The 27,878-nt window shown below is 37.1% G+C and overlaps 1 protein-coding gene across 2 annotated transcripts; it reads left to right on the top strand.

Moving 5' to 3' along the window:
• Positions 1-584: 584 nt before the first annotated feature.
• SRP72 (signal recognition particle 72) lies at positions 585-26,556 on the top strand (the record flags this gene model as incomplete). Of its 2 annotated transcripts, XM_079699912.1 has the most annotated exons (19): positions 585-693; positions 2,569-2,689; positions 4,712-4,835; positions 6,135-6,278; positions 6,358-6,469; positions 8,267-8,298; positions 9,561-9,685; positions 9,779-9,836; positions 12,124-12,255; positions 13,130-13,258; positions 14,479-14,551; positions 16,515-16,579; positions 17,864-17,959; positions 19,157-19,260; positions 19,388-19,465; positions 19,694-19,831; positions 22,323-22,360; positions 25,162-25,321; positions 26,136-26,556. In XM_079699912.1, 19 exons carry the CDS (start codon positions 585-587, stop codon positions 26,311-26,313), a joined length of 2,016 nt encoding a protein of 671 aa, XP_079556038.1. In that variant the 3' UTR covers positions 26,314-26,556. The 2 variants fall into 2 exon arrangements, with proteins under 2 accessions (XP_079556038.1, XP_079556039.1); XM_079699913.1 differs by lacking the exons at positions 9,561-9,685; positions 9,779-9,836 and having other exon boundaries at positions 26,136-26,553.
• Positions 26,557-27,878: the final 1,322 nt, after the last annotated feature.

Genomic DNA, 27,878 nt, shown 5'->3' on the forward strand with positions numbered 1-27,878 from the left:
TTCTTTTCTTCTTTGCCTTTCCTCATGTTCGCTTCTCTGACTGAACTTTACCCAGAACCAACCCCAGATTTTCCTAATCACCTTTCAAAATCCCAGCCAAATACCAATTCCTCTATGAAGTATTCCCAGGCAGCAAGAAGCCGTCTCTCCCCCTCCCCTTCTCTCCCACTCCTTCAGATGACCCCCTACGGTTTCTAGTTGGTATTTTACCACGCCATAGACCTGTTATTTATTTTCCATAGACCTTCGCCCAGCTCCGCCTCTAGGGACCCGGACACTTCTCCGCCCCCAGCGGTCGCCCCGGAAACGCACGCTGTTTTTAGCCAAATCTGTTTGGTGAATCCTTTTCAACCCTTTCCTGGGGTCCGACGCCTCGTTCCTCCAGACCCGCTTCTAGAAAGGTGTATCGACTCTATCTTCGCAAATTTCTAGGTACGAGAGTGAAGACTGCCGTCTTTGACGCCAACTCAGTAATAAAGACGCTTCCGACTGCGAAACGCTTAGCAACCACCGGCTTCCTTCTCCGCTTGGCCACCTCCGAGATCCTCTTCCGGGGCAAGGGGTCGTCCCGCGTCTCCTCCAAGATGGCGAGCGGCGGCAGTGGGGGGGTTTCGGTGCCTGCGCTCTGGAGTGAAGTGAACCGTTATGGCCAAAACGGCGACTTCACGCGCGCTCTCAAAACCGTCAACAAGAGTAAGTGTCCCGGCGGTCGCCGGGGCCGGGGCGGGCCCGGGCCGGTGGGAGGATGCAGCCTCCTTCCGTAGCGCTCGACCACCTCCGAGCAGACAGCGGGAAGGGAGACCCCAGCCGCCCGCCGCTGGGGCCCGAACGCCCAGCGGGCGCGGGTCGCGGTGCCTCCGCTCCCCACGTCCAGCCCTGGGTCCTGGGTGGCTTAGAGCCACGTGTACTTCCGTTTTTGCCCCCCCACACACGCAGAAAGCGAGGGAGGGATTTAAAGAGACCGCAGCTCCCGACGTCTCTTCCAAACTGCTTTCTTATTTTACTCCGTTGTTTTCACGCCTTATTTCGCAAAACCTCCACATTGCCTCCTTTTCGCTTTCCTTATAGCGGAGTGATCAAGACAGTATTGCTGAGGGAGCTTTTTCTCTTGGGCCGCAGCGGGGGGAGGAACCTGCCCGGGACACGTAGTTTGGAAGCTGGCGCTGACAAGGTGGAAGCTGTACAGACTCAGGGTAGAGGGAAGGGCTGGATCTGGATGTCAGGCCTGTCATTCCCACAGATAGAATCCCTCCAGCGTCCTTAGACCAGAAAATGTGTGTGTGAAAGCACTAACATTTGCAATAACGTTGCAAAGACAAATGTTAATCCTGTTTTTTGCCCGGTAACTGATCATTTTGAGTGAACTGTCTTCGGTGTGAGGTTCAACTCATTATATTCTTTTATCCTTTACTGCCTAACTGTAATAAGGCCATGCTTTTTAATGCTCTCTGTCGTGCTAAATTCTTTATTGAAGGTGTTGCCTGTATTTGTTAGATTTGGAAATGTAATTACCAGGACAGGGTTTGACTGTTGAAAGAAGTAATAACATACATGGTATGTCTGTAACGTACAAGTGTGAATTTTCAGCAAACTATTGCTGGGTTAATGTGAAAAGAAATGATTGTGCCCACAGTGAACTTTTGGTGATTTCAGACATTGAGGAGAATAGCTACTAATGATAATTATTTGATTGTTAAACTTGTTTTGAATTAACTTTGGCCTTTGGTAGGCCTGCAACCAATATTAATCAGCAATGTAGTAAGTATTGTGCAGGAATTGTTTAATCAGCAAGGGCTGTCAGTTCTCCAATATATATTTTCTTAATTGATAGAAATTACTCTGATTCTTAGACTGAGATTTGAATTCCTATAGTTGCCCAGGTGCAAGGGGAGTGATCCTAGCCATTTTGACACTGAACAGCTGTTTAGCATTGAAATTTGGGCATCTGACTCCTTCCTTGCACTTCTCTTTAGTTATATTAGCTGAAAAGGGAAATTTTGAATGGTGTTTGGAAATATTGCCAGCAAAACAAATTATGTTTGTATACTTTACAGCTTATAGATTTTTTTCAAAATATTCTTATGTAATTTTTTTAATAACCTTGTAAAATAGGTAATGCTTTCATACTCGTTTTGCAGATCAGAAAGTTGAGATTTGGCAATCAAATGACTTGTCCAAGACCTCAAGGCATTTAGTGACAAGCTTGTACTCAAACCTAAGTCATTTGCTGCCAAGTTTTATGTGAACTTTTTTCTTTCCCTGTGAAGTAATGAAATATGTAGGATATAGCATGCATTGCAGATGAAAAGGCAGTAGAAAACAACTTCATTCTTGCTTCTTTATCTCACTCTACTTTTGGTACATGCATCTTGGGAAGCTATCTCACTGGAAAGTCTACCTTAACTCTCCTTATTGTCACTTCTTAACTTAAAAATAAAGATCAGTCATTTAAAAAAATGTTTTAACTAATCATTTCTGCTGCAATAAAATTGGAAATGTAGCTTCCTGAGATGGGAAATGTGGAAAGGGGATGGATTTAAAAATTGCTTTCCTAAAATTGCTGTCTAGTACTGCAGATCAACAAGGATGATGTAACTGCCCTACACTGTAAAGTTGTGTGCCTTATCCAGAATGGAAGTTTCAAGGAAGCCTTGAATGTCATCAATACTCACACCAAAGTGTTTGCCAAGTAAGTGATTTAATTAGTTGTTTGTGCATGTTTACCATAGCTATAACCATTTCCGTGTTTTTTCCCCCACTATTCAATGATTTTTGACCTTTTTCTTTCCTTCCCCTCTTTTTTCCTTTTGCCTGCCAATGGTGCTTCTGAAACTGGAAAGAGCCATAGTAACTTTTGTTCTTTTCTGCCTTAAGGAGCCTTTTCTTTACCCCTGTCTTCCCTTTGAACCACTAAGAAGAAGGGAAACTGGAGGGATGTGGGGCATAAACAAGAGTCATAAGATTTCTTGGAGGACATAGGGAGAACAACTCAGCAGAAGTTTAATTTAAAAAAAAGAGCAGAGAGGGCAGAACATATAGGGTAGGGATGTATTAGTCGAGGCCTCTAGGATGGTATGGCAGTCTTAGCTGACCTCTGTGCCTACCTCCTTTGAGAATTGTTTAGGTGAGTATGATTTTAGGCCATGATCTTTCAGTGTCAGAGTTCTTTAGCAGCCTTTAGAATATATAGCAGTTTTTTTCAATCTACTTTTTATTTATTTATTTATTTTTGGCTGCGTTGGGTTTTCGTTGCTGCGTGTGGGCTTTCTCTAGTTGCGGCGAGCGGGGGCTACTCTTCGTTGCAGTGTGCCGGCTTCTCATTGCGGTGGCTTGTCTTGTTGTGGAGCACAGGCTCTAGGCACGTGAACTCAGTAGTTGTGGCTCGCGGGCTCTAGAGCGCAGGCTCAGTAGTTGTGGCGCACGGGCTTAGTTGCTCGGAGGCATGTGGGATCTTCCTGGACCAGGGCTCGAACCCGTGTCCCCTGCATTGGCAGGTGGATTCTTAAACACTGTGCCACCAGTGAAGCCCTACAGCAGTTTTTTATTATTCTTAATCTTTTTCATTTACTTATTTAATTTATCATTTTATGAAACGTGAACTTATAATCTGAATTGGTACTGTAATTTCATTTTTCTTTACAGTTATGCCTGAGCCCCAAAAGAAATGTGTGTTGAAATGAAGGTTGCAGCATATTTATTGTTTAATGTTTATAAGGTACAGAACAGTATATTGTATACTTCCTTTTGTATAAGAAAAGGAGGATATAAGAATTTACATGTGTATTTTTTTGTATTTGCAAAGACAAACAATAAATGGAGAAACAATGAATAAAAATAGTTACTTGTAGGAGGTGAGGGGAACAGAGTAGATTTGAATAACAGTGGGAGTAAAACCCTTTCAGTGTATACCTTTTTGTTTTTTTTTACTTGGGCCAACTGCATGTATTACAGATTAAAAACAAATTTTTAAACTTCATTAAAAATAAAAGGGTAATAAAAGGGACACTGCTTTCTACTAGTAAACATGTTTATGCTAAAATTCAGTGTTTTGATTTTTGGCCATTTTGTGAGAGAGGGAAATTTTCAAATAATTTTTTGTTAGGTGAATAAAGGATGTTGCCATTTGCTTGATGTTTATTTTTCCTCACACATTATGGTTGAAACTTCAAAATGTTTCATATGCGACATTAATGTAGATGAATTTTTAAGTCTATGTATGTAAGTAGTGTTTTTGTAGTTGTCTGTTTACCAGTTGTTTGATTACAAGTGCTATGTTCTTTTAAGATTTCTAGTTACTTTTTCTTTGCTAATTATTTGCTTCTTGACAAGTTAGAGTAGCATTATATGGCTTATCATAGGTTCTTAAATGGATTTAAGAAACTTCTATAACAACCCATTTAAAACAATGTTCAGATTGTCTTTATATCTGAAACAGTTTTTAGCTAATTCAGGATTTCATTCTTATATTTTCGTTTCAAAGGCCAGTGATTCTAATAAGAATATCCATGAAAGCAAGAAAGCCTAGGGAAATGGATGTCATATTTTCTGCCACTTATGAGCTGTCTGATTTTAGACAAGTAGCTAACCTTTGTCATTTGTTGTTAATGGGGATTAAATAATATGTATCAAGTGTGCTTAGAGCAGTGGCTGGCTTATAGTGGGTGCTCTGCAGTGTTAGCTAATAATCAGACATTGGTTTTTCCTTTTTCAGTAACTCTCTTTCCTTCGAGAAGGCATACTGTGAGTACAGGCTGAACAGAATTGAGAATGCCTTGAAGACAATAGAAAGTGCCAACCAGCAGACAGACAAACTAAAGGAGCTTTATGGACAAGTGGTAATTACTGCTTTAAAATCCCTGTTTGACAGTCGTCCTGCGTGAACGTGATTCTGCCTATAGCAAGGAGCAGGGATGAGGAACCCCAGCCCATCCTGATGCTCCATAAAACTTGCCACCAAACCAGTTCTTGAGGTTTGAACATATTCCCTCTCCTTGATCTTCATATGAACAATTGCATGTATAGTGTTCTATGAACGAATGACTTCCTAAGGGTAATTGGAAAATTAAGAACTATCCTATGAAATTTGGACTTTTTAGTTGGAAAGATGAAGGCCAGTAAGCTTATATACTTACGCAGTTTTGAAACAGTCTTTTTAGTTTTTAACTGATATTTTATTCTAAGTGTAAAATAAAGAAAATCGTGATGAATAAGAATTTGGATGAATTCAGATGGTTCATGAAATCCCTGGAAATATCTTATTCTAAAAGAGTTTTGAGACATACAATTAAGCCTAATGTAAAATAGGGTTATTTATGATAAGAGGACAGAAATGTTATATTAGAACTAGCAAAACCCTCTTAAAATTTTTTAAAATGTTAGTTTAGGGCAAATAATGTATTGAATATATTGTCCCCAAAAGGTAGTGTTGGTTTAACGAAGACTTGGGCAAGTTCATGGACTGTAGGTCTATAAAGAACTTTTCATGTAAACTGGGTTAGCTTAGGGTAGATTCCAGCATTTTGATATTGATGAAGGGCACCCATCTCTGTCATACATGTAGACTAATTTACCCAGAGTGGCAGTTCTTATCACCCTTAAAGAACAACTTGAATGAAATAAGCAAGAATTATGTTGTGTATACTTGATACTACCCTACACAATAGTTGGTTTCTGGAAAAGAGGAATGAAGTTTCAGTATAATGAACTAGGAAATAGTAAGTCCTTTTGTTAACATCTAATTTTGTTCCTGTTTACTGGGGCTTAGTAAACTTGTGGGAAATTTTTTTCATTGTAAGTCAGATTTAGGTAACGGTTGATTTCTACAGAATGGTTTTCTTTCACAACCCACTTAGACACTTACCTCACCTCAAGATGGGGGTCAGTACAATGGCTTTTTTAACTGAATCATGCCTACAAATATGCAATATAGTAGAGATTCATTGCAAGTAACTTTCGGGAAGTATTAGTAGCATACAGAACTAATTGAAAAATTGTAAAGGAAAAACAATAATTGCCCACGTTATGCTGAGTTAGGTTTCTTACATGGTGGTTCCAAAAAAGGGTTTATATGGTGTTAGGGATGTAACACAATATTTGTCTTCTCTGATTTTTTTACTTGCTATTTATCTCTTCAGTTGTACCGATTAGAACGCTATGATGAATGCCTGGCTGTGTATAGAGATCTTGTCCGAAACTCTCAAGATGATTATGATGAGGAGAGAAAAACAAACCTTTCAGCAGTTGTTGCAGCTCAAAGTAACTGGGAGAAAGTAGTTCCAGTGAGTATCTCTGTGTACTTACACAGCCATGACATAATATTCCTGTCTAGTGTTTGACTGGTATTTTGCTCTGTGACAGGAGAACTTGGGTCTCCAAGAAGGCACACACGAACTGTGCTACAATGCTGCATGTGCGCTGATAGGACAAGGCCAGCTGAACCAGGCAATGAAAATCCTGCAAAAAGCTGAAGGTTGGAAGTTTGTTAAAATGATATGTAAATGTAATGTGCATATAACTTTGCAAAGTATTTCCAAAAGTTAAAAAGTTAAAAACTTTGGGAAGTTTTTAAATGGAAATTATTGATGCAGTGGAAATTTCTCAAAATCCATCTAGCCTTTCTCTTGGGTTCTTAACTCTTATCTCTCCTTTGTTACTATGTTATTCCTAAGCCAGTCTACTTGTCCATTTTCAACCACACCAAACCTTAAGTTTGAGTTTTGAGGAGTAGGTTTTTGAACAACTTACTGTGAATGTTAAATGTAAATTAACTGAGTTAGTAAGCATTCAGTAAATATTATTATCATCATTATTGGTATTAAACAAGTACACAAATATAGTAACAATATGGTGTGCCACATTTATGCACTGATAACACTATTCAAGCACATTTTAACTCCACTTAGTATGTTTCTATATACAATATCTGCATGCTTTGAAGCTCTTAATTAAGTGAAAAAGAAAATGATTTATTAGAGAACTTATGTCTGGTCTCAACTCCTGAAACATTTCGACTTTCTTCTCCATACATTTCCCTTGGAAGCTATAAAAGTGATGTTGTAGGGACTGCAATGAATGGTGGGAAGGAAAAATGGTGAAACAGGGTCTGTTTTAGTCTTAAATATTGATGGTTAAAGTAAGGGCAGAGGTTAGAGCATCATGAGGAGAAAAATATATTTAAGAATTATAATTTCTGGATCATACCCAGTATTGACAGTGGTATGGGAGGACATCCTCATATATTGCAGGTATGAATGTAAAAGTAATAGAGGCTTTGCAGTGGGCAGTTTGGTGCTATAGCAGATTTTGAAATTTTCATACCCTTTGATCTAAGAATTTCATTTTTAGAAATTTAAGGAAATAAGGGAATAATTAGATAACATCCATCTATATATATATATATATATATATATATATGAATTTAATTGAAGGGATTTTCATAAGAACAAAATTTAGAAACATGAGTTTCTGTCCTATTAGAAGACTTTATTATAATCACAGAATAGATTACCATGCAGTCATTAACAATAATCATGTTAAAAATAATAATGTAGGGCCTCCCTGGTGGCGCAGTGGTTGAGAGTCCGCCTGCCGATGCAGGGGATACGGGTTCGTGCCCCGGTCTGGGAGGATCCCATATGCCGCGGAGCGGCTGGGCCCGTGAGCCATGGCTGCTGAGCCTGCGCATCTGGAGCCTGTGCTCCGCAACGGGAGAGGCCACAACAGTGAGAGGCCCGCGTACCACAAAAAAAAAATAATAATAATAATAATAATAATAATAATAATAATGTAGATGTAAATGTGTTATAACATAAAGATGTCCACAGTATATTAAATGAGGGAAGGGAGGTTTCAAAATAGTAGACTATCCCACTTTCATTTAAAAATGTAACTGTGCATTTACATTAAAAAAAAATAGCTGAAATGCTTCAGTGGTTATCTTTGGGTGGCAGGATTATTGTCCTTATTTTTATGCTTTTCTATAATTGATTTTTTGCAATCAACATTTGTTACATTTATATATTTTAAATTCCCTTAAAAATTTTTTTAACATAGGGATTACAAGTGAAAGAAAATGCCAAAGAGCTAGAGTAATCAAGGATTGATAATATTTATGTAATATATTTGATGTTAACGATAAATTCCAAATTTGCTTGTTATTAAAATTGTCTTAAATATTCTGCCTAAGAATTTAGTTCTTGTTCTTTGGAACATGAAAGAAACGAGAGTTACCCAGCAATATTAATTTTAAAACCATTTTCTCCTATAGATCTTTGCCGCCGTTCATTATCAGAAGACTCTGTAAGTATTCCACTGTGGTTAAACCCAGATTTTACACTTCTGCTAATATAAATTTGTAGGAGCCTTCTTTGTAGTATTTATTGACTTTTTGAAATGATATTGATTCATTAGATAAGAATCACAGAAACCCTCTTGACCAGTTATTTGATGGACTCTCTTAGGGTGAGAAATTACAATACAAAATTTTATATGCCTTATGCATTTCATTTTAAATTCATATAAATTCATTCTCCTGTTTTAGATGTAGGGCTCAGGTCTTTGAGTAAGGTCCTATTCATAGGAATTCCATGCATATTTCTTACATAAACTATACATAATCCAACAGTCATGATCTCCAGGTTTTTTTTCTTAACTGTAACAATACTTTAAAGACAGTTGTGAATTAGTTTCATTACAGAGTCCTTTTTTTTTTCCTTCATTTTCTGGCTCATACCTAATTAGATAGTAATTTTCTTTAGGAACTCACCTTTGTCAAATATTTCTGAGCATTCAGCATAGTTTTCATCGAAGCAAGTCTCTTTTCTCATGCATAGTTGTTGTCTTACTACAATACTTAAGTTTTATCATTTCTTTATCAAACACAACTGGCATAATGGGATTGGAAACAAACAAGTCTGACCTCCTGGTCGACATATGCTTACCAGGTGAGAGTAGGAGCGCCTGGTATGGCAAAAAATAGCAGCCTCCTAGCCTTGAGCATTCACTCTACGTGGGCATCAGTCAACCTCTCCAAAGGAATGGAAAATATAGATTGATCTGGGCTATCAGTTAAGAGAGCTGCTACTTTAATTACAGAATTAGTTTCAGCTTTTGAAGTTCTTTGTACAGTGATAGTTACTACTTAGAATTTTGTAGTATTTGGATTAGAATTATTTTAGAATGAAGAGTGAAACATTTTGAAAATGTGTTTCTTATGAGAAAATTGTTTCCAGAATTTAGGGGTATTGTAAAAAGTTGTATGCTGTTTTTCACTTTTTTTTTTTTAAGTCTTAGCTTTTTAGAGAACAAAAATTATCAGTGAATGGTATTCCTGAGCTTGTCGCCATATCCTTCCAGAATTTGTCTTTTTGCCATTCTCATTTAAGCTTCCCTCTTTTGGTAGCTATTCCTAAATTTTAACAAGCTGACTCTACAAGAAAATTCCTGAAAATTCTATGTCTTCTTTAGGATGATATATCTTCTGAATGTTTGGATCACTTGGTTAATATGTGGATCAATTTGGAGAACTCACAGGAAAAAAAAATATTTCTTTTTCTGCTTAGGATGGGACTGAAGAAGACCCACAGGCAGAACTGGCCATCATCCACGGGCAGATGGCCTATATTATGCAGCTTCAGGGTCATACAGAGGAGGCTTTGCAACTTTACAATCAGATAATAAAACTAAAGTAAGTGGGTTATTAAAATGAAGCGTCTTTTATAGGGTATGGGTTTTCTTTTTAAAGGTTTATTCCTTTTTGACTGTTGCTTTTTGTTCGCAGACCAACAGATGTAGCATTGCTAGCTGTGATTGCAAATAACATCATTACAATTAACAAGGTACGGAATATCCATGGTTTTCTTACACTATTTTTTGCTGGAAGCATATTACCCCAGCCTTGTTCTAGGATAAGTTTTTCCATGACAGAGTCCAGTTGCAGCAAAATCACAATGGAGAGTTTTATTTAACTCTCATAATGATTCTGCAAGGTATATTCAAATAATAAAACTATTTTGTAGTTACATACCCTGGGCTTTAAAATCTTACCCTTTTCCCATTGTTTTTTAAAATTATTATTCTATATAATTATTAATATAATTATAATATTATTTCCCATTATTATCGTTATATGGAGAATACTTAGTAGAGAAATAAGTTGTTTGGACTTTGATTTCTTCATCTAGTAAGTCTGAATATGAGTTTTCCGTATATAGTTTTTCTCTTTCCAGTGGTTTTTATTTTGGGGGAAAGGAGGCATGGACAGGTTCTCTCTCTTTCTCTGCCACCCCGCCTGCAAGCCCTGTGTAAACTATTACAAGCACGTATATAAACAATCCTAAAGAGTACTGTACTAGTTAGATTAACCACCTTTTGGAACATTGTTCTAATGGGAAGATATTTCAAGTTCAGATTTGAAATTCAAGTCAACAGAAAATTAGAAAAGTAACATTTAGTTTCTTTTGATAGGCTATGTGATTTTCCAAGTGCCAGCTTATTTCATCCTCACAATTATCTTTTTAGGTGGCAGTACATGTCTCCAATTTATAGGAATGTAATCTGAGACTAAAAGGAGTTAAGTGTATAAGATCACAGCCACTAAGAGGTAGAACTTGGATTCAGATTCTAGTCTCTGACTCCAGTGCACTCTCCTTTTAGGCCTGTGTGGTATCTCTCTCCCCCTATAGCAGAAATTCAGGGGGTTCTCAGATATAGGATAATGGCATTGAGGGGTAATAGATATAGGATGTTGTAGGCCATTGGCATGGTTTAGGTTTCCAAAAATTGATGCTGGCATTTGACTCTTAGCAGCAAGATGTACCTGCCTATGTGTATGAACAATTTGAAATGCCAGTGAGGACAAATTGTTTTTATCTGATATATAATTGTGGGGAGGAGAGTATGTGAAGTACTAAATATCTCAATCTAAATGTATTTATACACTGAATTTTTCTTCAGTTAACATTTATTTCTAATTTTTTATTCAGTATGGTGCTGGATGCAATAGGAAATGCAAAAATAAATATGAAACGTGGTCTTAATCATTACATAGTATAAAAAAAACTAGTGTTGAAAAAAATTGTGCACATTTAAATTTCTTGTACACTTTGTAACTACAGTATTTGGTGACGGAAGATCTGGGTTGGCTAATTTGAGTAGAGCCATGAAGGAGGGATATGGTTTGAAGGTTAAGCAACAGCATAAGCAAATGACTTATGGAGGGAAAGTGAGAGAGCAAAAGATATGAGGATACATACATGCTGGCTAGTTAAGAAAAAAAAAAAAAGGTTACATTGAATAATATCAAGGTGTGGGAGATGTTGAAAAATCAAAAATGTTAGTAAGTGTCATGGTAGTCAAGTTTAAGAGAAGTCTGGCAGTGGCATGCATGGTGAGTTTAAGTACTAAAATAGTGACATAGGGGTACCAACTAGAAATATGGTTTCTTGAGGATTGATTTATATGAAAGCCAGTTTCTTGCTGTACATTTAAAATAATTTCACATTGGTTTGGAGCTTCACAGTAAAAAGTAGAATTTATTTTAGATTTCTTCTTTGCCTCCTTTTAGTCTTTAAACTAGTAGAAGACATGGTTTAAAAAGCACAGTGGTAACACATATTTGCAAATAATATTTAACAAAGTTAGAATACTGTGCACATAGTAGACACTTAGATGCCCTTTTTGTCCTTCTCAGGGTGCAGTGTGACTTAATTGTCTTCCATTCTTATTCCATTCCATTTGCTTATGTATGACAATATGTCAGAGAGGAATAAGCTACTTTCCTCATTTGTCATCTAAATTCTAAAGATAGTTTGTAGAAATTACAAATTTAGGTATCGTTGTAGTCCTAATTTCCACTGTAAGATTTGTGTAGTCCCTTTATACTTTTCATCAAAAAGCTAAAAAAAACAATTAATAGTAGAAAGATAAAACCAAACCAAGAAAGCAAGCCAAATTTATATGTACCTTAGGAGCATAGGCACCCCAGCCAGGTAGGTGTATTATCTTCCAAGCTCTCTTGTTGTGTTTACATAAAATAATGAAATGAAAGAGGAATAAGGCCTTGGAGTGTTAAAAGAGTTGAAGTCTGAGATTGCTGTTAATGGTGAATGAACTTTTCTTTGTCAGGACCAAAACGTCTTTGACTCCAAGAAGAAGGTGAAATTAACCAATGCAGAAGGAGTGGAGTTTAAGCTTTCCAAGAAACAACTGCAAGCTATAGAATTTAACAAAGCTTTACTTGCTATGTACACAAACCAGGTAGGCAACAGACCTCTGGTTCCCCTGGCTAAACCTTTTGGAGTATGGCACATGAGGCATAATGGGTGTATCAGTCCAGTCTGTTTATGTTTTTGCTTATATTTTGTCTTAGGCTCATGTAGTCTTCAGAAGGTCATGTATCATAAATTTTATCTGTTAAGTAAGTAATTTGCCCAGTTCTTTGTAAAGGTCTACAGTGGTGGCTTTTAAGAAGAAAACACTATTCACTGCTGTAAATGAGAAAATTCTCTCATTACCTTACTTCTAATTTCTCTGAATTAAAGGAAAAGTCATCAAAGATGCTGATCATGATTATAAATTTAAGGCCCATCTTTTTAGTTTGTGCGTAATCACGTCAAGTTATAAATAAGAAGGGCAATTCTGACTCCAATATGTGTAAATTCTAATTAAATTATGATTTTATACTCTTCTAGAGCAGAGGTTTTCAGTGGGGGACTGAGAGGCAGTAACATTTTCATTATTTAGAACTGAGTCAAGTTGTTCCTAAATACTGTAGCAAGAAATACCTGTACATTTTGTTGCTTTGAAGCAAAGGCTGACACTTGATGTGTCCTGTTTTTTTTTAAACAAAATTCTGCAATTTAAGCATCCAAATGAATGTTTAGGACTTATTCTTTCCTAAATGCTTTAAGAACTCATAGCTTATATTCAGTAAATGGAAATATTTTTCTTTCAGGAAAAAATTGAGGATACTGTAAACAACCTCTCTTACCCTAGGTAGTTCTTCACTTACTATTTTGTTTCAACTGGTTTCCTTCCACCTCCCCATCCTTCTTTTCTTTTTGGTCATTCACTTAATGTTTGATTTAATTAACCAGCTTATTTTTGTGGGGGGGGAAATACTGTCTTTTAGGCAGAACAATGTCGCAAAATATCTGCCAGTTTACAGTCCCAAAGTCCTGAGCATCTCCTTCCTGTGTTAATCCAAGCTGCCCAGCTCTGCCGTGAAAAGCAGCACACAAAAGCAATAGAGCTGCTTCAGGTAAAACAATTACTTGCATTTTTAATGAGATGTCAGGTAGTTGTAGCCTTGTTTTATTTTCATTATTATAATGCTTTTCATTTGGAGATAGATGTAACACTAGTTAACGGTTTGTTTTAGACTTAAAATACCAGAACATGCTTAGCCCCTTTTTCAATAATGTATTTTCTAGTAAGTCCCAATCCAAAACCTCAAACGATTACAGAGATACTGACTTGGTTTTTAATTAAGCTAAACCAAACATTAAATCACATTCGAATTTCCTGAAGTAGACTACATTGGGAAGTTGGACAGCATAAAATTAGGACCATCCTGAGGGGCAAAGTTGCCAAGCAGGGATCCTCAGTAAGGAGTCGTCATTTTTTTTTTTGAGTATCTTTCTTTAAAAAAAAGAAAAAGAAAAATCTATGTAGTAATTTTAATTATTATTTCTCTACTGGTGACTTCCTAGAGACTTGACATTATTGCAGTTTCTTTCAGAGCACAATTTTTTTTTTTTGGCGGTATGCGAGCCTCTCACTGTTGTGGTCTCTCCTGTTGCAGAGCACAGGCTCCGGACACGCAGGCTCAGCGGTCATGGCTCACGGGCCCAGCCGCTCCACGGCATGTGGGATCTTCCCGGACCGGGGCACGAACCCATGTCCCCTGCATCGGCAGGCAGACTCTCAACCACCGTGCCACCAGGGAAGCCCTCAGAGCACAATTTTAAGCAAAGTGGGTGTCGAATAAAATTTTTCCAAATTTAAAATTTTGACCTGAAACCAGAAGTTTAATGTTTCAAAACTGGATTTAAAAATTTAATGAGGGGACTTCCCTGGTGGCGCAGTGGTTAAGAATCCGCCTGCCAATGTAGGGACACGGGTTCGAGCCCTGGTCCGGGAAGATCCCACATTCTGTGGAGCAGCTAAGCCCGTGCGCCACAACTGCTGAGCCTGCGCTCTAGAGCCCGCAGGCCACAACTGCTGAGGCCTGCGTGCCTAGAGCCCGTGCTCTGCAGCAGGAGAGGCCACCACAGTGAGAGGCCTGTGCATCTCAGGGAAGAGTAGCCCCCACTCGCCTCAACTGGAGAGATCCTGCACACAGCAACAAAGACCCAATGCAGTCATAAATAAATTAATTAATTAATTTAAAAAAATTTAATGAGGCTGAAATAAGTAATTAGAATATGTGCGCTTAGTTGTGTAAATGTGATTTTTTTTCCCCAACTAAAAAAATTCTAGGAATTTGCAGATCAGCATCCAGAAAACGCTGCTGAAATTAAGCTGACCATGGCACAGCTGAAAATTTCCCAAGGTATTCATGATTATTTCATTATGATTAAAATAATCCTGTTAAAGAAAACATATGATTGGAATGATTCTGAAGTAGTTGTGGACTATGTGATTTTTAAAACTTTTTGCATAATAGTGAAGCATAATGCTGTTTCAAATATTAAGCTAGATTGTGTGAACTCCAACAGATTTAGTAATAAGTTAGGAGGCCTTTTCTTGGGTTAATTCCTAAATTGTTAGGATGTTTCTCAATCCATGCCTTGAAAGTCTGTAGAAGCATAGAATTCCTCTGTTCTATACTTGAATTTCCTATGTACGTCATGTGTAGAAATGCTTATATCTGTCACTTGGTAGTATTTGCATGAATTAAGAGTTACTTTGCTTCCTAGTTTTCAAAATTTCTTAGCCCTTTATTCTTCATTTATAATCTATAACCCATATCTTTGGTAGAGAAGAGGCAAGGAAATTTAATGAGAACTCGTGTTTTTGAATCTTACAGAGAACTGACAATTTTTTGTTTATAATTTTGAACCAGTGTTGAGTATCTAGAGCTGTGTTGTCCCTATCTGGTAGCCACTATCCATATGTAGCTATTTTTAAATTAAAATTAAACGGAATTTATTTTTTAAAGATTTACTTATTATTTATTTTATTAATTAATTAATTTATTTTTTTGGCTGTTTTGGGTCTTAGTTGCAGCATGTGGGATCCTTCATTGCAGTGCACAGGCTCTTTGCTGTGGTACACAGGCTTCTCTTTAGTTGTGGCGTGAGGGGTTTTTCTCTTCTCTAGTTGTGGCACACAGGCTCCAATGCATGTGGGCTCTGAGTTGTGGCGTGCGGGTTCCAGAGGGTGTGGGCTCTGTAGTTTCCAGCACGCAGGCTCTCCAGATGAGGTGCGCGAGCTCAGTAGTTATGGCGCATGGGCTTAGATGCCGTGTGGCGTATGGGATCTTAGTTCCCTGACCAGGGATAGAACCTGCGTCCCCTGAATTGCAAGGTGGATTCCTTACCATTGGACCACTAGGGAAGTCCCAAAATTAAACTAAATTTAAAATTCAGTTCCTCAGTTGTGCTGGCTACATTTCAGAAGTTTCATTGCCACACGTGGGTAGTTGGACAGCATAGATAGAGGATGTTTCCATCATCACAGAAAGTTCCATCAGACAGCTCTGGTGTAGACCATACATTCTCAGTGGGGGTGATCACTGGTTTGGTGCACAGGATTGAAAAAAATCTTAGATATTGTGATGGCTAAAATGAAAAGTTCATGGGTAGAGGGGAGAGGAGTTGGCAATTAGGAAAAATCAATGTCTAAAAAGGCACCTCAGTGGGGTAGTAATGAAAATCAGGTTGAGACCTGATAGCTACCCTATTTTCACATTTCTTATCTTCCTCCTTTGTTTCTTTTTCCTTTTCCCACCTCTCTTTCTTCTTTTTCTTGCTTTCCTCTGTATCTTGTTTTCTCATCCAGTTTTCAGTTTATTTTTGTGAGGATTATTTATCATACTAATATTACTGAGAATGAGTCTGTCATGGTTATTGTTTTGTTTTGTCTTTAAAGACTTTGGAAGGTTTGTTATTGAGGTTTGCAATGAGTAGAAAATCAGACTTTAACATTGTAGGAAACTATCCATTGCACTCATATCTACAGTAACAATTTCAAGGCCTTTAGGGAAGGACTCCTACCTTTAAGTTACACTCTGAAAAGGGAGAAGCAGAACTCAAAAGATTGGAAGCTGGGAGACTTCTTTTCTGGTAGCAGCTCTGCCATTAACTTTGTGGGCATAAGCAAGATACATTGTTTCTTTAGGATTTAATTTCCTTTGTTTGTAAAATGAATAAATAGAATACATTATTCCCAAGATCCCAAAGCTTGAGTGTTTAGAGATGTTACCAAATATGACTCTTAAATTTTTTATCTTTTTTTTCCTCCGTGAGATGCTTTCTTCAATGTGATGCTGATTTTGTTTTTATTCTATTAAGGTAATATTTCCAAAGCATGTTTGATATTGAGAAGCATAGAGGAGTTAAAGCATAAACCAGGCATGGTGAGTTTATAACTAAAATATTTTAAGACTGAAAAAGTAATGGAATTAATAGTTCATTGGTATGTCTGATATTTCTTTGTTTTCACTTTAATTTCTGCTTATTTCTTTATTCAAAATGTAGAAGTTGTAGTTAAAATAATAGCTTTCTGGTGTAAATTTAATTACATTTTATGCTCTGCTTTGCATTGATTTATTATTTAGTCAAATGTGTCAGGAACTGTTTAGGCCTTATATTACCACTTGAAAGCCAACCTTAAATATCCTAAGACATATATAGGGAATTTCTTAGCCTATTATTTTATCATGTCTTCAGTGTGATTTCTTTGAGTTAAAACAATTTGGTAATAATGGCCTACGAATTTAGTTTTTAGTTCTCTGATTATTCAAGCATCACAGGTTTAGATCACTAATATAGCTGTGAGCACATCTGTTTCGAAGTAAAGACATTCTGTAGTGGTGGTATGTACATTTATTGTACAGGGACTGTTTCATTTTCCAACACAGCTTGTTTACAAATGGCACTCAATAAATGTATAATAGTATTATGGTAGTGTTTTCTCTTTTGAAGAATCATAGTTTAAGACCGGGCTGTGATTATGTTAGAATCAAATATAATATATGGCTAACAATAATCTTTCATCTAGGTTGTTGGATTTATTGGCATGAAAGTTGTTCAGATATTCCCTGTTTATCCTTTTAATATCTGTAGGACGTTTTGTCCCTATTATCTTTTTTTTCTAATTAGTCTAGCCAGAGGTTTGTTAATTTTATTGATTTTTCTCAATGATCTGGCTTTTTGTTTCTGTTTCCTTTTTGTCCTCATCTGGCTATGGCTCCTCCCCCTGTCACTCCACTCCAGTTACATGGGCCTCTTTGCTGTCCCTCCAGCACACTAGGCAAGCTTTCACTGGCTTCATGTAGTGGAGGCCACATGCAAGTTTAGCCTCTCTAGTGTGTGCACCTCAGTGATCATATAAACTAATTTTCTAAGTGCTTCTTCTCAATTTCTGTATTTACCTTGTTGTGTACTGGTAACAAACCATTTGTGAATGAGCTTTAGGGGAGGTATTTTTTTTACAGATAATCACCTTTGTGTTTGGAAAACACCATTGTTGTTCATGGTATTTCTAGTTATGCATTAGCAATTTTTATGATGAATTAGATACTAGCACAGAGCCTAACAACCTTTATTTGCTGTTTCTTTAACGTTATTCATTTTCAAAAAGTTTATTCTGAGAGAGAAGGAGGAATTCTGTTCACTAATTTATACCTTTGGCTGGGTAGGTGTCTGCATTAGTGACAATGTACAGCCATGAGGAAGATATTGACAGTGCCATTGAGGTCTTCACACAAGCTATCCAGTGGTATCAAAACCATCAGGTAAAAAGATGGAGTAAAATGTTTTGAGGGTACATTTTTGCATAAGAATAAAAAGCTGCAGCAGTGAACTCAAAATTAAGAATTGAAACACTTCAACTCACTATTTAAAAAATGGAATGCTGGGCTTCCCTGGTGGCGCAGTGGTTGAGAATCTGCCTGCCAATACAGGGGACGCAGGTTCGAGCCTTGGTCTGGGAAGATCCCACATGCCGCAGAGCAACTAGCCCCGTGAGCCACAATTACTGAGCCTGCGCGTCTGGAGCCTGTGCTCCGCAACAAGAGAGGCCGCGATAGTGAGAGGCCCGCGCAGCGCGATGAGGAGTGGCCCCCGCTTGCCGCAACTACAGAATGCCCTGGCACAGAAACGAAGAGCCAACACAGCCATAAAGAAAGGAAGGAAGGAAGGGAGGGAGGGAGGGAGGGAGGGAGGGAGGGAGGAAGGAAGGAAGGAAGGAAGGAAGGAAGGAATAAAAAAAAAAAATGCTGTTAGACTGTCACTCAGTTTTTAAGTATACCAGATCCAAATAAAGTTAAAAGCTCAGTTATATTTTCTGAAGCTCCTTCCTGAGTGTATGTATGTGTGTTTGTGTGTGTAATCTCAAGAAATAAGAATATTAATTATACGTGCTTGTGTATAAGAGAGCTCATCTTTAGTGGCTAGAGAGCCCATGGATGGTAGTACTTGGTAGAACGGCAGTACATAGAATAATTGTATATCTCTATCTAATAGAAACATCTTCGTTTTTTCCAGTATGGGTCTTTGCATAGGCAATATCCAACTTACAGATATACATACACCAGGGGGCATTAATACTGTTAGCACTATTAGCAGTGAAGAGATATCAGTGTTCTAGGAAGTATCGTGTCAAATTAATGTTTGAGAACTATAGTGACGTAACTTTAAGATTTGGTTATGCAATATTTCTAGTTGTAGACAAGACAATCTAAATAGAGATGGGTTGTATACCAAATGCATAAATTGGTCTTCACTTGTACTAATTTGTCTATCCCTCTGTGTGTGTGTGTGTGTGTGTGTGTGTGTGTGTGTGAATTTCTTTTTGTTGTTTCGTGCATTCAGTAAAACTTAAGATGAGAAAACTAATGGATAGGTCCATTTTAAAGATCTAATGAATATAACTTCATTGACTTGCTAGATATTTAGCTTAAAACTTTTTTCTTTCTTTATTGAACCTATAGCCCAAATCTCCTGCTCATTTGTCCTTGATAAGAGAAGCTGCAAACTTCAAACTCAAATATGGACGGAAGAAGGAGGCAATTAGTGACCTAGAACAGCTATGGAAGTAAGCTCTGAAAGGTGGAGGTGCAGAAATCCAAGTTTTATTTGATATGAGAGAGTTATTTTGCTTGTTTATGTTACTTTCTCCAGTTTTATAAACTGTTTAGTGACTTTCTTATTTCTTCTTTTAGACAAAATCCAAAAGATATTCACACCCTGGCACAGCTTATTTCTGCTTACTCACTTGTAGATCCTGAGAAGGCAAAAGCGTATCCTTTTGATTGTTCTAGACAGCTCCCAAGTAGTGCAATAAATCCCTTCCCTTACCTGTTTTGACCAGGGCTTTTTTGTTATAAATTTCAACAAACAAAACCCCTCCTCTAACTAGTAAAAGCAAAAATGAGAATTTATTGATCAATGTGCCTGAAAAATACAGTGATAGATCCAAACATATATATGTGTATATATTGTGTTCCTGAACTCTTATTCTATCCCAGCCTTAGTAAACACTTGCCTTCATCAGATAGTATGTCTCTAAAAGTAGATGTGGAGGCTCTTGAAAATTCTCCTGGTGCTACGTACATTCGGAAGAAGGGTGGAAAAGTTGCTGGAGATAGTCAACCAAAGGAGCAAGGGTAATGTTTTTCATTGTAACATTCACTAATGCTGATTTTAAGTTATATGAGGAATAAAAAAATACACTCTCGTAAAAATTCCATGTGAATAAAGTTAAAGTCCACTTTGTTTCTTTTCCCTTCTCTTGTGCTGTGCCCAGCTTTTTGTCCTTGTTTCCCCTCCTCCTCCCCACCCACAATTTACCTCTGATACTAATTTAGTGTGTTTACTTCCAGATCTTTTTCTTCGTGTTTGCATACAGAGCTGATGTAGAAATACTTTTCTTAGATTAGATTTTTTTTATATAGAAATGGGATTATATTGTATTTAACTGTCTTTGAATTTTCTTTCATTTAATAAGTCTTTTAGAGATTTTTCCATATTCTCAATGTAGACATATTTTATTATTTTTATGAGTAGTATTCCATAGGCTGGATGTGTCTTACTTTATTTACCTGTGAGATATTGATGTACATTTAGTACATCATTTAGAATTCTAGACCAAATTTCAGATAAGGTTTATTTTGCTGATTTGGAGGAAAGTTAGCCAGCTTCAATAACTTATAAGAAGTCAAATTCCAATTCTTTTCTTGTTTTCGTACATTGTCATCTCAAAAATAGCAGAGGCCTACTAAATAAACTGTTTTAAGATTCTATTTTTGACTCAGGATGAATAGAGAATGGAAGAGATATAGCACTTCCCCAGTTTTGTGACTTTCATAATTTTTCAGTTTTCTCTTTTTTTTTGAATGACTTTTGAAATCTAATTTTTCATAATTAAAAATATATATATATCAGCAACAGTATATGATTGACTTCATTATGAACTCTGTGTTTGTTAAAAAGGTATTACCATCCTCTTAATAGATTTTTAAAAGTTAAATAAGAAATTGGAGTCTCAGAGATATTACATTGTTCCACATTTCATTTTATCATGATCCCAATTTCAAGCCTTATCAAGAACTCCAAAATAATGAATTCAAGCCAGGTCTTAGGAGATTTTCATACAATGTGTATTTAAATATTTTCAGTATTTTTTTTTTCCTTTTCCAAAACAGGGCTGGGTAATTAGTAAGAACATACAGTTCTTTTCTAATCTTTTAATCGTCTTTATCTTTTCCATTAGACAATTATTAAGATGTACATTGACTTTAAAGCTTCTCAGTTTCAGCACAGTATTTTCATTAGGCATTATTAATGCCTTTTATTTTATGTTGACTTTTGGATATATAAAAAGGTGTAGTTTCTTTTGAAGTTAACACTATGTGGGTGACAAAAATAAATCATTGTCCTTGCCCTGAAAAGAACTTCAGTCTAGCAGAAGGAAATATACTTAAGCAGTATTTGAAATAAAGGTTGCACGTGCTGTGATAGTGCAAGCATAGAGGAGTACACCAGAGGGAATAGTCAGTCCTTCCTGGGGACGGTGGGAGGTTAGGAGAGGCTTCATGGAGGAGGAGACGGTGTTGACTCTGGAGGAAGATGAGGATGAGATGGGCAAAATGTGAGCAAAGGCAAAGAAGTAAGAAACGGCAGAGAGTCTTTGGGAAATTGCAGATATGGCTGTGTAGTATGATTTGTAGGGAGACAATTCAGAAGACTGTTGCATAGTCTGAGTGAGAGATGAAGCTCTAAAGTAAGATGCTGTATGTTGCATTTCTTATTCTTCAGGGTACCCTAAAAGAACTTTCACAATTGAATGACTTGGTAGAATGAAATTTGGGCAGACATTGTTGCTGTCTTATCTTTTTAGTTCACTGTTTCATAGTTCCCGTAGAGGTATATCACATGAGTATATCCAGAGGGATTTTTAAAATGTCTTCCTCTTTTCTACTGTAGCTGTCAGAGTATAGCTGTCAGAGTACTTAATAGTTATTTTGAAGTATTCCCCTGACTTTTTATGCTCTTTCAATACCTTTATTTATTTTTTGTCAGTGTACTTAATAAAGATTTTACTTACTTAAAAAATTCAATAAACTCACAAGGTCCAAAGCCTGAAAGATTAAAAAAGTACGGTCTTCCTCCCACCCCTGTCTGCCCTCTTCCCACCCAAGGCCACAACCAATGTTACTTGTCTTGCATATCCTCCCAGAAATATTCTTTGCATGTATGATACCTTTACATGTTCTTCTAGCAAAGAGTTTAAATTATCTGTTTTCTAGTTTTGCAAAGTATAAGGTAACTTAGCACAGAACTATAATAGATTTTTGTGCTTGTACAGATTTCTTACCTTTTTACATAGACTTAATATGTGCCAGTGTAAATGATATCTATTTTCTGAAAACAGTTGTCACCCCTCTTTTCTAAAGCACCTTCCAAAAAGTAACGGTGTTTGAAGCTTGATTAAATTTAACCTGAATTAATATCCCAACTGGTTTATTAGCTTTGGTGAGGTGACGCCAAATCTTAAACACCTTTATGACAAAGTACCCAGCTCACTCTTTTGCACATGCTTAATGCTCTATAAATATTTTATCACAATGATGATAATGATTTTTCTTCTCTTTATAGACAGGGAGATTTGAAAAAAAAGAAGAAAAAAAAGAAGGGTAAGGCTTTTTTTTTTTAATCTTTAGATTTCTTTCTATAAGGTAAAAGCTTGAGTTTGGCCTTACATAGAAATCTTCAGACATAAACTCTCATATCTTTGAAACTGAGTTTTTGTCTTGACTATAGCTAACATTTACTTAAATTTATAACTTTAAAGAGTGCAATTCTGAAGTTTATGAGTGCCTGAATTCAAATTGTTGCTCTAGTAACATTGCTCTTTCACTGTGACTCTGAACAGGTTAACATACCTTCCTGAGTTTTTCATCTGTAAGATGGAATATGATAGTATATACCTCATAGGATTAAATAAGATACTACATGTAAAGCTCTTAGAACAGTGCCTGGCACACAGTAAGCTCTTCTACATTAGAGTGCTTTTGGCTACAAGTACCGTAGAACTCCATGAAACTGGCTTAAGAAAATTTACTGTTTATGAAACTGGCAGTGTAGAGGAAGGTTGTATCAGGGTTAGTTTATCCAGTAGTTGTATCTCTTTGTTCTCCTGTACACAAAAATGAATCCCATTAGAGTAATCAGATGTTTGTTGGAAACAGAGCCATATACTTGTCATTTATATCCAGCAGGATGTAAAGAGAGCCTCTGCATTTGGCAAATCTTTCCCATTAACCTGATTGGGCCAATATAGGTCAGTGTCGAGCCCTGAACCATTAACCAGAGGAATGCCATGCATTGATTGGCTTACGTATTTTAATCCAAGGCAAGAGAGGGAGGAATTACCATGCTTGGCTTCAACTAGTCAGAGGATATCCCTGGAACCACCTACCTGTTCCCAAGTCTTTGGGAAATCTGTGGTATAAATCAGTTTGCTTCTTGATTTTGCTTACTGCAAAATCAAGGATTCAGGTTTCCCAAATCTGCTAAATTTATTACCACTCCTCCATCTGTTTTCCAGCTTCTAGAATTTTACTGAAAGTATCTTTTCTCCTATTCTTCCTTTTAATGGGTTTATTACTATTTTAGTGGAGTTTTGGATAGTGCAGAAGCCAATGTTGCATTCACTCCACTGTCTTTACCTACAGGTCTTACTAGTTCTTCACTTTTATCACTGTACTTGGAAACTGGTAAAAACTAAAGTATTTGTTTCATGTTGTTTTATTTATTAGTAATACTGCAAGGAAATAGCTGATAACTATAGGTATCAGTAACCTCCAGTTTCAGTTTCTTTTCTATTTTCGTGGTTTCCAGATGAGTATTTTTTTAAATTTACAAGAGATATGCTCATTATAAAAACAAAAGAAAATAAAAACAAAATAAAGGTAACAGACTTCTGTCATTATAGAATGGCATGAAGAATGGAAAATTCCCTACCCCAAATTCATTCTCCCAGAGATAATTACTTAACTTTTTTTGTATATAGAAACACATACACATTTACATGCTCAATTAATATTTTTACAAAACTCATATAAACAAATCAAGATAATTTGTTTTAATCTTCTACTTTAGACTATATTGTGTAGACATTTTTCCAAATTATTAAATATAGAATTTGCTGTTTTCAAGAATATCACAGAGAGTATTCTTACACACATATAGCTTTGTGACTTAGGAGTTTCTGCAGGATAAATTTGTAAAAGTATAAATTTTGACTGGTACTGCCAATTATTTGCTCTCTACAGAGGTTATACTAGTATATACTTCTGCCATAGTGTTTGAGAGTTGCCCACTATCTCACAAACACTGCATATTACGCTTTTTAATATAGAATTTTTTATCCTTTAATTTTTTTTTTGCGGGGGTGGGGCTATGCTGCACAGCTTATGGGATCTCAGTTCCCTGACCAAGGATTGAACCCGGGCCACGGCAGTGAAAGCCTGGAATCCTAACCACTAGGCCACCAGGGAACTCCCCTATCCTTATTATTATTATTATTATTATTATTATTATTTGTGGTACGCGTGCTTCTCACTGTTGTGGCCCCTCCCGCTGCGGAGCACAGGCTCCAGACGCGCAGACCCAGCGGCCATGGCTCACGGGCCCAGCTGCTCCGCGGCATGCGGGATCCTCCCGGACCAGGGCACGAACCCGCGTCCCCTGCATCGGCAGGCGGACCCTCAACCACTGTGCCACCAGGGAAGCCCTATCCTTATTATTTTTAATTAGTGAGGTCATGCATCTTTTCACATGGTTAATGACTTTTATTTTTCTTGGCTTACTCTAATTACAGCTATGCCCATTTTCTTTACATGATTTACCTACTGATTATCAAGAACTCATTCTATATTAAGAATATTAATTCACTCTGTTACATAGTACGCAAATGTTTTCTTGTTTTGTTATTTCTCTTAAAAATTATCTTTTGGGCTTCCCTGGTGGCGCAGTGGTTGAGAGTCTGCCTGCCGATGCAGGGGACACGGGTTCATGCCCCGGTCCAGGAAGATCCCACATGCCGCGGAGCGGCTGGGCCCGTGAGCCATGGCCGCTGAGCCTGCGTGTCCGGAGGCTGTGCTCCACAAGGGGAGAGGCCACAGCAGTGAGAGGCCCGCGTATCGCAAAAAAAAAAAAAAAAAAAAAAAAAAATTATCTTTTACCAAATGAAAATTTAAATTTTTTTATACAGATACATCTATGAAATCTTTTTATGCCTTCTGAATTTTGTGTCATGCTTAGAAATAAGTCCTTTTCCCCCTGCTAGATTATACAAATAAAACTTTCTCAGATAAGTTTATTTCAGTTTTAATGTTATTTATTCCCAGGTTTGGACACAGTGTTTAAACAAACTATCTCGAAAACATTATGGACAGATCTCTCATTTCTTTATCAATTAATTGTTACACAGGAAAACTGCCTAAAAATTATGACCCAAAAGTGACCCCGGATCCAGAAAGATGGCTACCGATGCGTGAACGTTCTTACTACCGAGGAAGAAAGAAGGGTAAAAAGAAGGATCAGATTGGAAAAGGGACCCAGGGAGCAACTGCAGGAGCTTCATCTGAACTGTAAGTCATTGCTTCCCAGTCCTCAGAGCATAGGTTGATTCTTTCTGAGATTGACTCAGGGTCATCATTAAGAATTTTTGAAATATGTTTTCAGTATGAGAAGTATAGTCAGATATCTTTAATAAATGTTTTGTAATATGCTTATGTAAAGGAAAGAAAACGTGCTGTTTCTGGCTTGGTTGTATTGTAAATACTAGAATTGTAGGATTATATTGCAGATGTTAGGATTACAGTACCTTCAAAAGGAAACTATATACACTGAGTAATTCAACTAACTAAATATCTAGAGGAACATATAAATAAATAATTTGACTAGAAAGCAGAATTTAAAATGTTACTAAATCAGTTATTTCTACATGGTAGGATTATAGGTCGTTAAAAGTTTTTTTCTTTATTTTCTAAGCTTTCTAAAAATTGACGTGTACCATCAATTACATTTTTAAAAATTATAACACAGTAAAAATTTTATTCAAAAGAAAAATGGATAGGGAGTTGGGGAACGCACCTTAAAAGGAAATATGTGCGGGAACTTCCACGCAGTCCAGCGGTTAAGCCTCCGAGCTCGGAGGCACTGCAGGGGGCACGGGTTCCATCCCTGGTCTGGGAACCAAGATCCCGCATACCAACCCTGATCGGGGAACCAAGATCCCGCATACCGTGTGGCGCGGCCAAAAAAGAAAGAAAGGAAGAAAAAGAAAATGTGTGTGGGAGATTGTGAGAGGTGGAAAGTGAAATCCATGTACGTACATTTTTATAGCCTTTTCCTTTGTTGAATATATGAATGACCAACACTTTCCTGATCTGATGATTTCAGGGATGCCAGTAAAACTGTGAGCAGCCCACCCACCTCCCCACGACCTGGCAGCGCAGCAACAGCATCTACATCTACAAGTAATATCATACCCCCAAGACACCAGAAACCTGCAGGGGCTCCAGCAACAAAAAAGAAACAGCAACAGAAAAAGAAGAAAGGTGGAAAAGGTGGCTGGTGATTAGGACATTCTTTTGCAGGCTATTTTTAAACTAGTCTCAGTGACACTGGGAACATAATAAAGGTAACACAGCAAGAAGCACAGAGCTGCTCCCTCTCCCATCCCCACATTTTCATAAAATTATTTTCTTGTGCATCAAACAGAAAAGCATCTTCTTCAAACTCTGCCCAGTCAGACTTGGCCTACTTGTACCACCTTGCTTTGCACAGATGAGGAGGGCTCAGAATAGTTGGACATTTACCTACTTTGATATCTGTTGCATCCTTTCTCTTTGTGTGCTGATCTGCTGTTTTTTTCAGTTTCACAAACAAGGCATGTTATCCAAGGTTTCCTAGGATATAAACAGAAACTACTTCTGTTTCAACTAGAGTGCAAAGATATTTGTTCTGTCAAGTCCCACTTTAAATTATGTCTTAGGAGGCCTTAGGAGACTGAAAGTGGAGTCTTCTGAGCATTCCAAATATCTGCTTAGAAATAGCATGTAATAAAAAGGGACCTTATCAATACACTGGTATTTTTCAGTTCACTACATGAGTGGCCACAGGAAAACTAAATTAAATGTCTTGATTATTCTGACTGTAAATTCTCTCTGCCATGTGATACTGGAATATGGGATGCTATATATATATATAGTAATGAAAAGTATGTGTATGTATATACATATATACACATGTATATAAATTAGGACTTTTTTGTGCCCCCATGTCATTTTCAAATTATGATAACATTATGCTGATTTAGCACTATTAAAGATCTCAAGGGAAAGACATCGATGTTGCAAGAAGTTGACTCTTAGACCCAGGGTTCTGAGGTCAGATGTATTTGACAGAAATCAGAAAGATTTAAACAGCCCCTATCAAGAGCATGAACATTGACTTCCTACATAGAGAGGAAGTCAATACCAGAGTTCAGGAATAGGCAGTATTAAAGCTTAACAGAACTGTTGGCCCAATTGATAGGTCTCAAATGACTCCTCTTTCTAGTTGGGGGTATGACCACTCACTACCCTTCTCAAAGTAATGAAGTATTGTGGTCAGTGTGTGGTATCAGTGTCGCTCTGTTCTTGCCTTGCTTACGAGTCACCTTCCCATTGAACAGGTGTGAGACAGACACACTGGGATGCCTACACTTGTTAGTATTCCTTTTATGCTGCCCAAGATAGCATTCAGTTTAGACTTATGAGTATTTCCTTGTGATCATATTGCTCTGTCCTTGTTAATAAAGTGCTGCTGTGTTTGACTCTGAACATATCTACTGAAACTTCTTCAAAGAGTATTTTTAAAGGCTTTTCTCCTTTACAAGAGTAAGAAATGTGGTGCTGCCTTTCTGTTTAACATAAACTGTGGTAGCATCTAAACAAGAGATCTTCATATATGAATGATTTATTATGGCATTATACTTTCTGAGCTCTCAGAATAGTCTTTTGGTAAGTGACAGATATTTATTCCTTCTGAATATAAACCCCATTACAAAAATAATTGTTAGTAAATTTATGATTTTAGGATTCCATTAAATTTCTGTGGTGAAGGATAATCATTTTTTAGGTTAACTAAGCTACAGAATTT

The sequence above is a fragment of the Hyperoodon ampullatus genome, assembly GCF_949752795.1.
Source record: "Hyperoodon ampullatus genome assembly, chromosome: 1".
NCBI lineage: Eukaryota > Metazoa > Chordata > Mammalia > Artiodactyla > Ziphiidae > Hyperoodon > Hyperoodon ampullatus.